Source organism: Syngnathus typhle, linkage group LG18, assembly GCF_033458585.1.
Source record: "Syngnathus typhle isolate RoL2023-S1 ecotype Sweden linkage group LG18, RoL_Styp_1.0, whole genome shotgun sequence".
Taxonomy (NCBI): domain Eukaryota; kingdom Metazoa; phylum Chordata; class Actinopteri; order Syngnathiformes; family Syngnathidae; genus Syngnathus; species Syngnathus typhle.
In genome coordinates, this window is record NC_083755.1 from 7,928,028 (window position 1) to 7,943,307 (window position 15,280).

Genomic DNA, 15,280 nt, shown 5'->3' on the forward strand with positions numbered 1-15,280 from the left:
CAATCAAGGCAAATGTTACAACATGGGGGCGTTTCCTGTGACGTCACGCTTAGTATATTTCCGTGCCTGGCAGGCGATTTGGATCAGAAATCTGATCCGACCGGCTCGGCACCGACCAACATCGAATTAGGATAAACCCAGCAGACTAGCAGACACACGACGCTCCTGAATTACATTCCACCTCGTTCTGGTACTGGCTTTGTTCTCTTCCTCCGCTTTATGCATTTGACAGCTAAGATTATCTTAGCTACCTAGCTAAAACGGTGCAATACCACGTGAATGGGTAGCCAACGTGGTTGTGATGATTTTGATCATAAATGACATTACATTGCATAAATCAGCCAAAGAGTTTTTTTTTTTTTTTTTTTTAGCTCTGTGCTCTGACGTCTGTATGGGGGTGTGTTTGGAGGCTGGTCCTCAAAGCCTATCATCTTTCAGGGGCAGGTGAAACTCAACTGCACTGCCAAATTTAGGACACTTATCTCCTGTACTGTTTAAAGTTTAACAACGTGAGTGTCCTAGGTGCATTTTGTCCTTTGCAGGGAGGGGGGGGGGTCTTTGTTTCCTCAGTGGGAGCTAAGTGGTGGCCTTTTAACTAACTACGCATCACAAAGCATACAATGTTTACTGTGCTTGAAAGACTTTGGAAAAAAAAAAGACGGAAAACGGCTGGGACGTCATCACTGCACAGCTACCCTTGACTGGTTTTCCACCTTTTTGCCTTAGACGTACGCACACCGGCATGAAGTCATTGATTATCCAGATCAGTCGCAGCCTGAGGAGCTCCGCGCCGCACCGTGGCGTCCACTCGGCGGCGCGTCCCGCCTCTGCGCGCAAGCCGCTCACCTCGGAGGAGATCTACGCTCGTGAGGAGAAGTACGGCGCGCACAACTACCATCCCCTCCCTGTGGCGCTGGAAAGGGGCGAGGGTGAGCTAACACGCTGCATGAAGAAAACTCAAGGAATTGAACTTAAGTACTGAGTCTGTTTTATCTTCTGATCCAGGAATCTACGTGTGGGATGTTGAAGGCAGCCGCTACTTTGACTTCCTGAGCGCCTACAGCGCCGTCAATCAGGGCCACTGCCACCCCAAGATCATCGCCGCCCTCACCGACCAAGCCTCCAAGCTCACGCTGACCTCCCGAGCCTTCTACAACGACGTGCTGGGCACCTACGAGGAATACGTCACCGCCATGTTTGGCTACGACAAGGTCTTGCCCATGAACACCGGTAAGAAAAAGCGCGAGCGTCCGTTTGGGAGCACGTGAGACGCTGACGGCCATCTTGTCAAAGGTGTGGAAGGCGGCGAGACGGCCTGCAAGCTGGCTCGTAAGTGGGCCTACAATGTGAAGGGCGTGCCCAAGAACAAAGCCAAGATTGTTTTTGCTGGTCAGTGAAACTTCAAATAAAGTCAATTTGCAATGCATGGAGTAAAAAAAAAAAAAGTCTTTGTGTACCAGATGGCAACTTCTGGGGCCGCACGCTGGCAGCCATCTCCAGCTCCACCGACCCCAGCAGCTACGAAGGCTTTGGCCCCTTCATGCCCGGATTTGAGCTTGTGCCGTTTAACGACATTCCCGCGCTTGAGGTTTGGTTTTGGATTCTAGCAATCAAAATAAGAGGGTGAACTAAAGTTTAACTGGATTGTTTTGTACCGAAGATGTTGTTGTTGTTTTTTTTTTTGCACCAGAAGTGCAACTGCTTATTTTCTCTGTGTAAACCGAAAATAGGCTTGAGCATGTTTTGGTCTGGCACGTGTGTTGCAGAAAGCCCTCGAAGACCCGCACGTCGCCGCCTTCATGGTGGAGCCAATCCAGGGCGAGGCGGGCGTGGTGGTGCCCGACAACGGCTACTTGACCAAAGTCAGGGAGCTGTGCACGCAGCGCAACGTGAGGACGCCATTTTAGCCTCGTGCTAGCCCGAAGATAGTCTAACTTGATTGCAAAATGTGTTTCAGGTTCTGTGGATCGCTGACGAGGTGCAGACGGGTTTGGCGCGAACCGGGCGGCGTCTGGCCGTTGACCACGAGCAAGTGCGGCCAGATATTGTCATCCTGGGGAAAGCGCTCTCGGGAGGGGTTTACCCAGTAAGTGTTGTTATTTTTTTACAAATGTTGTCTTTTGTGCAAGGCCTAACAATTGTGTACACGTCAGGTGTCGGCCGTGCTGTGCAACGACGAGGTCATGCTGACCATCAAGCCCGGGGAGCACGGCTCCACGTACGGAGGGAACCCCATCGCATGTCGGGTTGCCATTGCTGCCCTTGAGGTCAGAGTTACATCATTTATTTGATCAAACAGAAAAAATGACGCCCCCAACTAACACTTTTTTGCAGGTGATGGAGGAGGAGAAGCTAGCGGAGAACGCAGAGCAGATGGGACGGCTGCTGCGCTCGGAGCTGAGGAAGCTGCCGTCCGACATTGTGAGCACGGTGCGAGGCAAGGGCCTGCTCAACGCCGTGGTGATCAAAGAAACCAAAGGTAGCCGCGCCGTTTGCCCGCGTTTGTCCCAACGGGGGCGCTGACAAAGCGCGTGTCGTTCCCCCCTCAGACTACGACGCGTGGAAGTTGTGCCTGCGCCTCCGTGACAACGGCCTGCTGGCCAAGCCCACCCACGGCGACATCATCCGCCTGGCGCCGCCCCTCACCATCAACGAGCCCCAGTTGAGAGAGTGCATCGACATCATCTACAGAACCGTCGCCGCGCTCTAAAAAGTACTACACATCTGCTTTTGCTCCTCTTCACTTGACTCGGCATATCTGTTTAGGGCTGATTTTCAAGGAACTAGTTACAACCGTTACGAGTGTTACAGATGAAATGGCTCCTTTTTGTCTAAACAAAGAAGCACTTAAGCCCCAAGCTATGAACAAGTATGACTTGTTTGTGAATGTTAAACTGCAATTATGCAGGAATGAATTAGAGAGCTTATCAAAACATACAAAACCTTTTGACAATAGCCGAGAGAGGGACCGGGAATGTTTATGCGCAAATATTGTGTCACCCTGCGGTGTTACTGGTTCCAAAAAAAATGGAAAAACTCCTACAAAGATGCAACGGAACAGAAACTTGAAGGTTTGACTTTAGAATTTTGTGTAGTTACATTGTACGTGACTTATCAGAAGGGCACACAGGATTTCAAGGATCAGATTTGAACGTTTTTGGGTGTTTTTTATAGTGAATGCATCCATGTGGATGGGCACTGTTACGATAGCAGAGCATCACGTAACCACGGTTACCGTCTGTCACTCAACGGTCCAGCATATTTTCATTTCCAAGACTGGAAAAAAATCTTGAACTTATTCCAATAAATTATTGCAGTCAACAATGGTGTCAAGTGAATTCTATAGCATCTCTAACAGAAATGACAATAGAACGTTTGGCAATTGTGCAATGACAAAGACTGCCACTAGGTGGGGTGGTGACCTCAATTACAAAAAAAAGGCAACGTGGGAACTAAACATTACAGGTGCATGAGTACATTAGAATAGTGGGGCTCATTTGTTGTACTGGTGAAAAGTAAGTTTAAATTTTTATCACAGTTAAGACTAATTGAATCATGAGTCAATCTTACAGCAATTATATTGCAACTTCTTAAGAGTAAAATCCAAAAGTTGGTCTCATAACTGTATTATGCTAAGATGATCCGCAGTTGTCGTTTTGGAACGGGAGGCCTACGGAAGAAGACAACGGCGCCCAGCCAGTGTCTTCAATCACACCGCTCGCGCTCTCACGGGACAGCTCATTATTCCGTACGGCAGCCAGCCGAGCGAGGCCTCCGAGTTTGCTTGTGAAATATGAGCGGAATTCCAGGTTGGCAGCAGCGAGCGGTCTTTTGTCGCCAGGTGACAACGCCAGCGAGGCCCCTCCATGCGTCGCCGCCCGAACCCCTTTTCGTAAACTAGCTTCGATTTTGCCAGGGCGGTGACAGGTTGGCAGACGTTGACGAGCGAAACGTTGATAGACTCGGACCTCGGCTTGGCAGACATTTTTTTCATGGCTAACAACTTCCTTCTGGTACTAAATATTACAAAATGGTTCCGTTGCTCTAAATTCAATTCATAAAAACATGGAGCCCTACAGCCAAGAAACGTCGACTTGGGGGAATTAAGAGTAATAGGTTTTCTCCCTCTACCACTGATAAATGATATTAATGTAGCTCGCTTCTGCATTAAGTTTACGACTTGGGAGTGCGCTGATAAATGACACGTCATCTTGAAATAGAATTGCGCATGGGCCATTTTTCCCGTCTGAGTTGCCAGTGGGGAATAGCTGCACTCTGTATGGATGAGGCCCGAGCGTGCACAGCCATTAGGAGCCCGCGTTGCCTCCTGGGAGCTTTTCCTTCCATTAGCACCTTTGGCACTATGTCCACTGGTTTAGTACCGAGGACACTTTGGTGCGTCGATGCAATTTTACCCCCCTGAGTCCATCCGTCCCTCTGTAATGTTACATTTATTGTGGACTAACTTCTCGTCCTGGCTGGCTTATTCCACTTCATTCACGTTCATCCGAATGCCGTGTTAAGACGAGCTGGGCCGCACAGACAACATTATTGTCAGGCAAATGTTTGACTTGTTCCCCTTTAATCATAGCTGCAGCCATAAAACCAAATCCTGTCGCTCGAGCGTTCCAGCTGCTGCGCCACACCTCCCAATATAACTTTTTGGCCCTGGAAACGCCAGTCAGGCTTCCCAGTCCGTCGGTTACGAGCGAGCGACTCTCGAGGCTCTCATGTGGCGAACGTGAATGCCCGAACGACCAAATTGGGTACACCGTAAAATGCGCCTGGGAGTATTCGGAGAAGCCGAAAGCCGCAGACGGACGGAAGGCCAGAAGTGTCTCGAGCACAGATAGCGCCCATTACTCGTACTACAAGTGGAGAGGCGCATCTGTATGCACGGAACGGCTCCGGCTGCACGGCGAGTTCAGCGACACCGGCGAAGCCGCCGCCAGCTTGAGTAATAAGCAAGCACTCAGCTACGAGAGGGGACGGGAGGGGAGCCCGCAGGACGACGGCACGGCGGTGAGCCACCTCGCTTCTCCTCTACGTGCCAGAGCGAGAGCGACGCCGTGTGATGTTTCACAATCAAGCGTACTCGGCCGAGCGTGGCGAGCAGCTGGACCCGCTTGCGATTAGTATGCCCCTCGTACGGCCGAGTTCAAACACAAAACCCGGCCTGCCTTTTTTTTGTTGTTTGTTTTCTTAGATCGATCAAATTTGATTGAATATATTGATTGAAAATTTGCGACGGCAGTAAAGCGGCAACTTGTAGCGAGGGCGCTTTTGTCGAGCACTGAGAGTAAAGAAAAGCAAAATAATTGTAATCCTCTGGTGGAAATGACAGCACACTCCGTGCTTGCATTTTCATAACCCCGCAGATTTATAGCTTCAATAGTCGCCTTTTAATGAAAGTCCGCTCTGTTCTCTGCTTTTTAGTCGCCTCAAGCGTCACTTTTTGGTTCTTGCCGTCTTTACAAGGGATGAAAAAAAAATAATTGTGCGTGGGGGGGGGATGAAGTGACTTGTTATTGCCAACATGGCCGTCTCGCAGTTATTCGGATAGCGCCGGAAACTTCTCGAGCGACAAACTTTTCTTTGTCTCACGGGATCACGAGGAGAGAAAAGGCCAGTCGATAGTCGTGGAAGAAATGGGCCAAGGTCCCAAATGCATCTCCAGGAGATGTACACTTATTTTAATGAACTGACAGGAAGGAAAGCGGCACTTGGATGTGAGTGGTAGAAGAAAGAAGGATGGGATTTTATTCTACAAATCATAATATTCCAATAAAAAGAGGGGCCTAGAATGAAAGCTAGCAAGGATCTCCCCGTTTTCACATTTACAGTGTTCTTGCGCAACCTGCTTTTTTTTTTTACACTTCCGCTTGTTTACGATTGCGTGAGATGAAAATAGTGAGTTTGAGGCGATAAAGGAGGCCTCGAGGTAGTCATCTGAGCGTGGCTGATAAAGACGCTCATTAATATTCATGAGGATGCATTACTAATTGTGGATAATCCCATGGGTGTTTTTCTTTTTATTCACATTCCATTTTAGGGAATGTTTGCCAATGATTGAATGACGCAAGTCGTAACGGAATACCGAAGCGCTCAAAACAAAACATGACGTTTATATATATATATCGACGTGGCCTCTCCATTGCTCCAAATCTGCAAGACTAAATTGAGTTGCAAAATAGCTGTTCGATTTACGTCTTTCGACAGCGCAGGTGAGTTTTAAGGGTGGAATTTTAGCAGCAGAATGTTACAATATGTCAAGTATGTTATACAGAGCGTAGCAAGCAGAATTGGCTGCCCCTCCCGCCTCCATTTTCCCCCTCCGTCCGAGACGTTTGCTTTTCCACTCGGCTCTCAGGCACCTCGGTGACGAGCTCCCAAAATTTATTTTTTCATCTTCGCAAATTCCTGAATAACAGATCGTCGAGTGTTACATCCCGCATCGACAAACGTTTTCTATATTTATAGATGGGCCTTAAAATAGCTCGGCGGGTGACCCCTTCCAGTGAGCTGTGGGACGGGGGGCTCCTCCCTCCCCCCCCCGCCCATGTCAGGATTGAAACACTGCTTCTATTGTACGGCCCTGGAACATGACCTTCATTAGTACAGTCACGCTGTCAAAACAGCGCTATGTTAACACAACATAGCTTTGACCAGTTACACTATACGTGAGCATAGCAAATGAAAGCTAGCCATAGCATTTTCCGCTATCATTAAATGCGATGGGATGTGTGAAACGACTCGCCGCGCTTTTAATAGAAGCCAACAACTGTGAGTTCGCCTGGGATCAGGGTCAAGACGCACGGCCTTCACACACTCTCCTCGGAAGCAAATACGCTGAGTCAAGCGCGAGCCGAAGCACCAGACTACCCCCCCCCGGCGGCCAAAACCCCCCGGGGTGCCAAAACCAGACATAGCAACAAAACAGTGAGGACAAAATAAAGAGGATTGAGGGTGAATCACTCCAAGGTTGAAATTCCCTCAAAAACCATCACATCTTTTTTTTTTTCTGTTTAATAAAAGTTGACAAAATCATCATGGAGCCACAGAAGGATTCATGAGGCCCGATGATGAAATTGTGGGAAAAAAAATCTATACAGTGAGTGAGCGTGAGGAAGCCAGACCCCCTGAGGAGTCCGCCCGCTTCTTGCAATAAGCGCCTGCAATAATAATCATATGAAGAAGACCAACACAAGCTGACGCTTATTTGAAAAGCGTGCAGCAGCGAGTCCTTATTAAAACACAAACGCACGCTCCGAGCCGAAAACATTCATTCCATTTGGCTTTTTCTCAAATGCTCTATTTAAATGTATTTATTTCTTTATCCATACTGTTTTTTGGGAGGGGGGGCATTTGCATCGTATCTTTAAATCTCATTTCATCTCTAAACGCAGTCATTTTTTTTAATGAAATCCCGGAAAATTCCCGCGAGCACGAGCTTGCATTGATGGATGTGTCGTCCAAATGGCACCCACGCGCGCACGCGCCCGGCCGGGCCCGCTCCTCGAATAAATCACCCGATGGAGTGCACTGAGCGATGCATGCAGATACGCTGGCTTATATTGCGCACGACATCTTTGCGGACACGCTGGCTATCATATCATTGCTCGTGTCGCCTCTAAAAGCGCGTTTGCATGACTGGGAGTGAATAAGCAGCCACTGGGCTGCAGCTGGTGGTAGTGGCGACTCCTCCCCCCGGTTGTCACACACACACACACTCCCATCGATTCTCAACATCACAACAATCCGAGCGTGATGGGAGGAAAAAAAGGAAATTGGAGGGTTTTTTTGTAAACGTAATAACGTGCACATACATAACGGGATGAACGTAGATGTCGATATGAATGTTATAGTTGGAATAAGAACGGTTCAGTCGTGTGTGAGTGCGTCAATAGTCTAAGTAGAGTGCAAGTGTTTCCGTAAGGTGTGCGAGTGGAAACACTTAATATGGCCGACTCATTTTTCCGTCACTTGTAAAAGTGTTTTCCTTTCATTGACTAATTTTTCGCAGAAAAATGCGTGTGCGCATAATGGAAAAGGTATGTCATAGGATGACGTGTGCGCAGTGTGGGGAGGAAGGGATGGATGGCTCGCCTATGGATGGGGGGGGGGGGGGGGGGGTTGCCCCTGCTTGCCCCCAGACCTCCCGCCCGCTCCCTCCCCCTCCCATCAGAGGGGAGGCAGAGAGGGAGAAACAGCAAAGCTTGTCAGTGTTCACATCGCAAGCAGGCAGCAAGGAAGCAAGACAAGAAGACAGATCAGCTCGGGCTCGTCGTATGTTTTCACACAATCCCGTCGCATTGGATTTCATCGCAAATTCCACGTGGGAATGGAAAGCGGCGGCCAGGCGACAAGTTGCCGCATCCCGGCGGCGGCGGCGTGAGCGGCTGCCGGCAACACATGGTACGTTTTCATGCAGAGAGCGTCATCTCCACACGCACGTGGGAGAGTCGCGCGCTTTTTGCAGCGAGAAGCCGCTTCCGTTCCTTTCGCACGCCTGACATGGACCCGGGCCGGGGTGGAAAAGTTTTTGCGGGCGCCTCGCTCGCATAACGACCTCCTTTCAGCGCGCACCATCAATGCCTCACGTCACACCAAACTTTAACGTGTGTGCGTGTGCGCGCTCTGCAGCTGGAGCCCTGTCAAATAATACATTCACAAGTCGAGCGATAAGTCGCCGTCTGTTTCGGAAAGGGGGGGGGGCATTTCCCGAGAGCACCCCCCCCACACACGTGCATGCATTGTGTGCCTCTTTTAGATGTTTTTTTTTTCACCCTCATGAATTGACTCTTGATTTTCCAGCAAGTGATCAGCGTGTTCGCTTGCCCTTTAAGAAATTGTGCAGCGGCAGACTCCTAATTATGACAAGGCTGTAAACACAAAGTGTGTGTGCGTGTCTGTTGTATTTCTTCATGGAGCGGAGCAGCTGGGGAAATTGCAAAAAAAAACAAAAAAACATTTTATTTTTCTTCCCTTTTAGCTTCCGCGATTGTTTACGCTGCTAAAGATCCCCGTTGGCCCTCTAGCGTCGGCCTCGAGCGAGATGAAAGGATGAATAAAAGATAAGTGGGAGCCTGATGCGGAACGGAAAAGCCACTTGAGCACACGCATCAAACAGTGGATAGAAAAAGTCTACACACCCCTGTTTCAATGCCAAGAAGCCAACATTGCCGCAGGAATTTCTGGCGAGTATTACCGTATGTGTCAACAATCTCCAGATTTTCTTTGTAATTGCAAAACTAGGACAAGGGGTGTGTAGACTTTTGACATCCACTATTTGTCGTGTGCTTCCAATTTTAAGACTCTAATATTTCAATCAAACAACTCGTCATATGCACGGTTAGCGTGCACATAACAGCGTGTAGCATCTCGTGCACGTTGTCGGATGTCGGCGGGGCTGAGGAGGAAACGCAGCGACTGTTTTTCTCTCGTAGCGTCGGATTAATTTCACGCTCGACTGTCGGCTTTGCTTTCACTTCATTTAACGCCTTAGTGGAAATTGATTTCTTTTGTTGACGCACTTAAGACGCACCGTTTACACTCGTCACTCACAAATTGAGTGTTGTTAACGGATCCAGAACTCGGCTGCACAAATTTGATGGCCTTTTCAATTGCGCGGTACCGTTCGAGTGCCAGGTGGGCCTCCATTTTCTATGACTATTTTCAGTCTCTTAATGATTGGTCTTCAAAACGAAAAACAAGTTCCTATCTGACTAGTCACAGCTGTTCTCGGCTTTTTTCATCGATAAAAAGGTTCGTGGGGGGGGTTCTTACTCGTTATTCCCCCGCCTGTGTTGATGTGCCAAGATGGCGAGGTAAATGACACCGCCTGAGCGAGGATGAGGCGTCCTCTTATCGGCTCCACAGATAAGGGGAATTGGGGTGCACCTGTCTGTGGGGGTGGCCGGGAGGGAGGGGGGGGGTGATGAGTCACCTCCACAGCACTTGTTTATCGCCTGATGCACAACCTCACACCGTCACGTCTGCACAAGTGACTCAAAACCGTGTTGCATTCGCTGACCTCTATTATCTAGGAAAAAAAAATAAAATCCTGACTCTTGATCCGCGTGAGAAATATGATTTTCTGATGAAATCATCTCTCGGCCAAGCCACACTGGCTTTGTTGGATTGGTTGTCGGACCAAAGCCCCGCCGCCCCTTGGAGTCCATCCCCGTATGTCCTTATCGCTGCTTCCATATTGCCATTCCATGCAGCAGCGGAGGGGGAGGGGGGGGGGTGGGGGGGTGAAAAGCAATCCCTTCAAACACTTCAATAGTGACTTTGTGCTGGAAATGTCCAAAAAGAGCCAAACGCTGAACCAAAGTGGCAGAATTTTTCAAATATGTTTAAACGCTTACGTCAGTGAAAGCAACTTACAGATGTTGCCGAGCGTCATGTGACGTTTTACAAGTGTCATACGCGAGTGAGTCATGACTGTCAAATTTGCTACACCGGCAGAAACGCTGCAACTTCCCGGTTTTTGACTCAGGCGAACTGCAGATAAACATGAATCAAAGCTGCAATCTCTTCCGCTCAGGGCGGCGTCAGCGGATGAGGTGGCCTCTGCATGGACAGTTACCCAACCTCCTCCAAACTCTGGACTCCAGCAGTCACGGACTATGAGCCACATGGACTACAAGTACACCCTGCTGGACTCAGGGGGGGACGACTACGGCAAGAGACCGCTGCTCCTACAGGTGGACCAGGCTCCCATGAACCTGTTCGCCGTCCTGCAGGTGAGGCCGGAGCTCCCGAGGAGGCGGGGCTCGCCCGGCTACTTTCGCAAAGTCCGCCTGTGCGGAGTGCTTCTCGGCGTGGCCGTCACTTTCGTCATCATGGCCTCGTACGTCCTAACGGGGGACAGGAAGGACCTTTTGCTCACGCCGTCGCCTTATCACCACTTGGTCAACCCCCCGGGAGCCTTCTCGGCTTTCAACCTGTCTTTGGTCAAGGACTACGCGCACCTTCAGCTGGTGGTCAAGTCCATCGAGTCCAAAGTGGAGTTCCACGCTGGCAGACGGCCGCCGGAGCTCGAGGCTCTGCTTCGCAGTGAGCGACACGTACGTGAGCAACAACGGCCAGAGTGCAATGTTGCTGTTTGTCATGCTGATCAATTCAATTCAGAGACTGACTACAGTGTCGAGAAATAAAATCTTAAAGTCATTCCAGGTCTTCCGTCGGGGCTGCCAGCGCCCCGCCTCGGCCGCGTCTCAGATTGGCCGTTAATTCGAACGCTAACGACTTCAGCCCGGGCTGTTTGCGACATAACTCATTTCTCGTCCGACGCGCTAATGAAAAGGAGCGCGGCCGCCACACGGGAGGGACGATCGATATCCCGCGCCTGACGTGTCTGCTTGTTAATTGCGTCTGAAGGAGCTTTCTCGGGTTTCTGATGGTGAGACGATCTGAAATGAGGAGAGTTGCCTCAGCGATCGTTTTGCATTCGGATCTGGAAAATACTCAATCTAAATATTGATTATACGGATAGCGATTGGCTTGATCCGTTTGACTCGTGCTGATAGTGCACTTTTTTTTTAAAGCTGTGCTGAATTATTTTGTTTTTCATTCCAGATGTTTTCAGTCATGCCCCGGCAATTCCTCCCAGGTTTGCGCAACCCTTGCTGGTACGAGGAGTACGCCGGCAACGTCACCTCGGACCCGTACCGCTCCAACTTATACGCGCGCTACGCACGCAGCTTCCGCACCGTCTTCCAGCGCTTGAGGAGCACTTTCCAAAAACACTTGTCGAGCCGCGACGGGAAACTTTATCGCATCCGCTGCCTACCGTATTTCTACATCATCGGACAGCCCAAGTGCGGCACCACGGATCTTTACGATCGCCTGCGGCTGCACCCCGACGTCAAGTTCTCCACCTTCAAAGAGCCGCACTGGTGGACCCGCAAGAGGTTTGGTGAGTTCGCCAGATGCTTGTAACACCGCTTTAGTGAGGAACTCGTTAAAGAAGCCTGCATTTAAAACCAGAGATAATTAGTAGTGTAAGATACGATTTGTTTTTTTATGACAATCACTCCCTTGCATGCCACGCGAATAAATATACGCTTACAAACTACGCTCCCGGCTGCTTTCGGCCCAGAAGTGGGAGATTCAAATCACATGACTTGACTCCGGTCTAATTTTATTACAATTAAATATCATGGGTGCATTTTTTTTTTTTTCTCCCTGAAGGGATCATCCGTCTGAGCGAGGGCTTCCACGACCGCTACCCGGTGGAGGACTACCTGGACTTGTTCGACCAGGCCGCTCACCTCATCCAAGGCAGCCCGGCGGCCAACGACAGCGAAACGCCGAGTCGGCCCAATGTCATCATCGGTAAGGTCAAATACTCGCCCGTCCCGTCTAATCCAAGCTCAAAAAGATCACGTCGCAACTATTGAGCGCAGCTTAGTTGGCTTGTCTGTTTTGTTTCTCGCTTTAAATAAATAATCCCGGGTAAGGCGCTAAATCTGCTGATCAGTATTCACACACCGTGCCAGAGAGAGAGTCTTGGGCCAGAGTGACGCCCTTCTGGAAAGCCACTTTGCCGCATGGCCGCCTTCAACCTTTCATGTGCAACCACATGAGCCGGCCTCTGACTTTGGATAATTGGACCCCGCCCGCCCAATGCTGGTGGGATAAATCATTTATTGGGAGGGCTGAACTTTATTCGTACTATTCTTTATGTGCATACTAGAACTTTATCTGCCTTGTTATTCTCAACAAATGTTTGAAAATGTGGACATATGTTTTCAAAATTGCGCTTGGCAGGCGAAGCCAGCGCGTCCACCATGTGGGACAACAACGCTTGGGTGTACTTCTACGACAACGCCACCACCGGGGGGGAGCCGCCCTTCCTCATCCAAGACTTTGTGCACGCGCTGCAGCCCGACGCCCGCTTCATCGTCATGCTCAGGGACCCGGTGGAAAGGTACGCCGGCAAGCTTTTTATAAAATCATCCATTTTGAAGATATTATCTAGCTGCGGCCCTCACGTATTTGTCGTCTTCTCTTCAGGCTCTACTCGGACTACTTGTACTTCGGCATCGCCAACAAGTCGGCGGAGGACTTCCACGAGAAGGTGTCCGAGTCCCTGCAGTTGTTGGACGGCTGTCTGGCCGACTACACGCTTCGCTCCTGTGTCTACAACACTAGCGTCAACAACGCCATGCCCGTGAGTGCTGCGCTAGCCACATTCCAGAGTCTCAACTCAGACCCCCCCCCCCCCGTCCCAGTGCCTCCTGTCTTATTACGGACTCACTACGCTCCGCCAATGGCCTAATTGCGCATTCGCTAATATGGCCTCACGCCCGCCGGAGCGCGGACAATGCATTACAGCTGTCTTCACAGACAGCGAGAAAAGTTCCCGGGCCAAACGATGACACTTGGTCAGCTAGTGGGCGACTCAATATCAATGGGAAAATCAACTATTCAAAAAAAGGACATCCTACTCAATTTCTAATCTATCTTGCAAACAGATAGATGGATAAGCATTGAACTCACCATTTGTTGGTTAGTTCAGGCGTGGAGGTCTACAAAGGGCTTATGGATGCTGGATGGGGGGAACGATTGAAAATACATCAACTCTCTCTCATCTTTACTTTCAAGCTTGAAGATAAGAGAGGATGTCAAACAATGTTTTAAAAAACCTTACCGAGTTGTTAGGACTGCTTCCATTTTCTTAACTCAATCCGCGCACCTCAACTTGCGGCGGCCATCTTGCTTTTAACCTTTGACACCTGCAAGGGGTGCAGTAGTCAGACCTGGCCAATAGGGAGCGTACAAAGCAAAAACTATGAATGGAAAAAATTAAAATAGTTGTCATGACTCATGAAAAACGGTTGAATAAATCTGTAAAAAACAAAAATCAGATTTTGCACATTTTTTTGTTTGCCGTGTGCAGGTGCGATTACAGGTGGGCCTCTACGTGGTCTACCTGCTGGACTGGCTGAGCGTCTTCAGCCGTGAGCAGATCTTGGTGCTCAGGTTGGAGGACCACGCCTCCAACAGGAAGTTCACCATGCACACCGTCTTCCGCTTCCTCGGGCTTGGTGAGCCTGCAAGATCAATGAAGCGCATGTTAATGAGCCGCTCAAGCTGCACGACACGTTGTAACGGCATTTCATTAAAACATGCACAAAAGCAGCCTATTACTTTATGAAAACAAAGAGTCATGTTAACAATGAAGCATTTTTGCTTCAACAGGGCCGCTGAGCCAGTCAATGGAGTCTGAGCTGAACAGAAGCCCCGCCTCCAACAGCAGGAGGCCGGCTGACAAGAACCTGGGCCCCATGCTGCCCGCTACACAACACGTCCTTCGCCACTTCTACGCCCCCTTCAACCGCAAGCTGGCGCAAGTCTTGCACGACGACGCCTTCGTCTGGGACTCCCAACCCTGACCCCTGACCTACACGGCCGACCGCCGCTCTATAGCGATAATCCACATTTGACGACGGCCCCGAAAGGTTTCTATATGATGCCACAAGATGGCAGCAATGCACTTTTTCCTACCAGACAAGGCCGCAGCCGACATGAAATGCTCCTACCCCCACGCAACATTGTTGCTTGGCACCAAAGCACTACTTTGATATTAGAGAACAGCTTTACCCTGGGCACAAAAGCAGCAAAATGTGAATCCCAAACCACAACTATGTGGGGGTTCACTGTAAACATTAAGGGACAGAAAAATAAGTTATTATATTGCATGGTTTAAATTTAACAGGTCAATCAATCAATCATCAGAATTTTAATTCTATCAAACATCAGAATCAGTCACGCACACACCACACATTTGAGCTCAGTAAACATTCACGTCATCATCCTCCTCCTCTTCAAGTGCCCATTTTATTTTTTCAATTTAAATTATTTTAAGTTATGAACGCTGCAGAAATTAATCAAAGATGGTGAATAGCACAAGTGTGCATGTGTGTGTGCGTGTGTGAAGAAGTGAAGAAATTATATGAAGATGTACAGTATAAAGACTTTTTTCAAAAAAATGAAAACCTTATTTGTAGTCTTTTTTTTCTACACATTTGTTCAATTTGGGGCACAAAATCACTCCCTAACTTTACATAAATTAAATTTTGAGTTTATGTTTAAAAAGAGAGAGACAATAGAGGGCAAGGGGGGGGGCAAGCCATGGTTTGGTGCCCTCCATTCGAATGAATGGTAGGTGCAGTGGACCGGCTTGTCCACCGGAGGGCGCTAAATGTTAAAAAAAGGACCTTTGTAAAACAGAAAAGTCTGCCTTGGTAATAGGATGGGGTCAAGTCTG

At 49.2% G+C, this 15,280-nt stretch overlaps 2 protein-coding genes and 1 long non-coding RNA gene across 6 annotated transcripts; 2 read left to right on the top strand and 1 right to left on the bottom strand.

Annotated features, from left to right (window-relative positions):
• The first annotated feature begins 28 nt into the window (after positions 1-28).
• oat (ornithine aminotransferase) lies at positions 29-3,324 on the top strand. Of its 2 annotated transcripts, XM_061264485.1 has the most exons (11): positions 49-190; positions 372-509; positions 727-929; positions 1,006-1,230; positions 1,294-1,389; positions 1,461-1,588; positions 1,767-1,889; positions 1,958-2,086; positions 2,154-2,267; positions 2,335-2,479; positions 2,550-3,324. In XM_061264485.1, the coding sequence occupies exons 3-11, from the start codon at positions 743-745 to the stop codon at positions 2,708-2,710; spliced, it is 1,308 nt and encodes a 435-aa protein (XP_061120469.1). In that variant the 5' UTR covers positions 49-190; positions 372-509; positions 727-742; the 3' UTR covers positions 2,711-3,324. The 2 variants fall into 2 exon arrangements, with proteins under 2 accessions (XP_061120468.1, XP_061120469.1); XM_061264484.1 differs by lacking the exon at positions 372-509 and having other exon boundaries at positions 29-190.
• Positions 3,325-4,669: 1,345 nt separating this feature from the next.
• Positions 4,670-15,008, top strand: LOC133171459 (carbohydrate sulfotransferase 15-like). Of its 3 annotated transcripts, XM_061304865.1 has the most exons (9): positions 8,209-8,415; positions 8,993-9,209; positions 10,550-11,072; positions 11,584-11,923; positions 12,199-12,342; positions 12,778-12,937; positions 13,024-13,180; positions 13,910-14,057; positions 14,212-15,008. In XM_061304865.1, the coding sequence occupies exons 2-9, from the start codon at positions 9,163-9,165 to the stop codon at positions 14,403-14,405; spliced, it is 1,713 nt and encodes a 570-aa protein (XP_061160849.1). In that variant the 5' UTR covers positions 8,209-8,415; positions 8,993-9,162; the 3' UTR covers positions 14,406-15,008. The 3 variants fall into 3 exon arrangements, with proteins under 3 accessions (XP_061160851.1, XP_061160849.1, XP_061160850.1); XM_061304867.1 differs by lacking the exons at positions 8,209-8,415; positions 8,993-9,209 and adding an exon at positions 4,670-5,022; XM_061304866.1 differs by lacking the exon at positions 8,993-9,209 and having other exon boundaries at positions 8,211-8,415.
• Positions 13,509-14,064, bottom strand: LOC133171460 (uncharacterized). Its single transcript, XR_009718792.1, has 3 exons — positions 13,943-14,064; positions 13,661-13,745; positions 13,509-13,558 (listed from the first exon to the last, which is right to left on the bottom strand). It is a non-coding gene; the product is annotated as an uncharacterized LOC133171460 (long non-coding RNA).
• Positions 15,009-15,280: the final 272 nt, after the last annotated feature.

Excerpts from the sequence above, each read along its gene's own strand:
- oat (XM_061264484.1), top strand. The coding sequence starts at position 743 with ATGAAGTCATTGATTATCCAGATCAGTCGCAGCCTGAGGAGCTCCGCG. Across the intron at positions 1,890-1,957 it reads AGCTGTGCACGCAGCGCAAC|GTTCTGTGGATCGCTGACGA; the intron begins GTGAGGACGCCA and ends AATGTGTTTCAG. Across the intron at positions 2,268-2,334 it reads TTGCCATTGCTGCCCTTGAG|GTGATGGAGGAGGAGAAGCT; the intron begins GTCAGAGTTACA and ends ACTTTTTTGCAG.
- LOC133171459 (XM_061304865.1), top strand. The coding sequence starts at position 9,163 with ATGCCAAGAAGCCAACATTGCCGCAGGAATTTCTGGCGAGTATTACC. Across the intron at positions 11,073-11,583 it reads TGCTTCGCAGTGAGCGACAC|ATGTTTTCAGTCATGCCCCG; the intron begins GTACGTGAGCAA and ends TTTTCATTCCAG. Across the intron at positions 12,938-13,023 it reads CTCAGGGACCCGGTGGAAAG|GCTCTACTCGGACTACTTGT; the intron begins GTACGCCGGCAA and ends TCTTCTCTTCAG.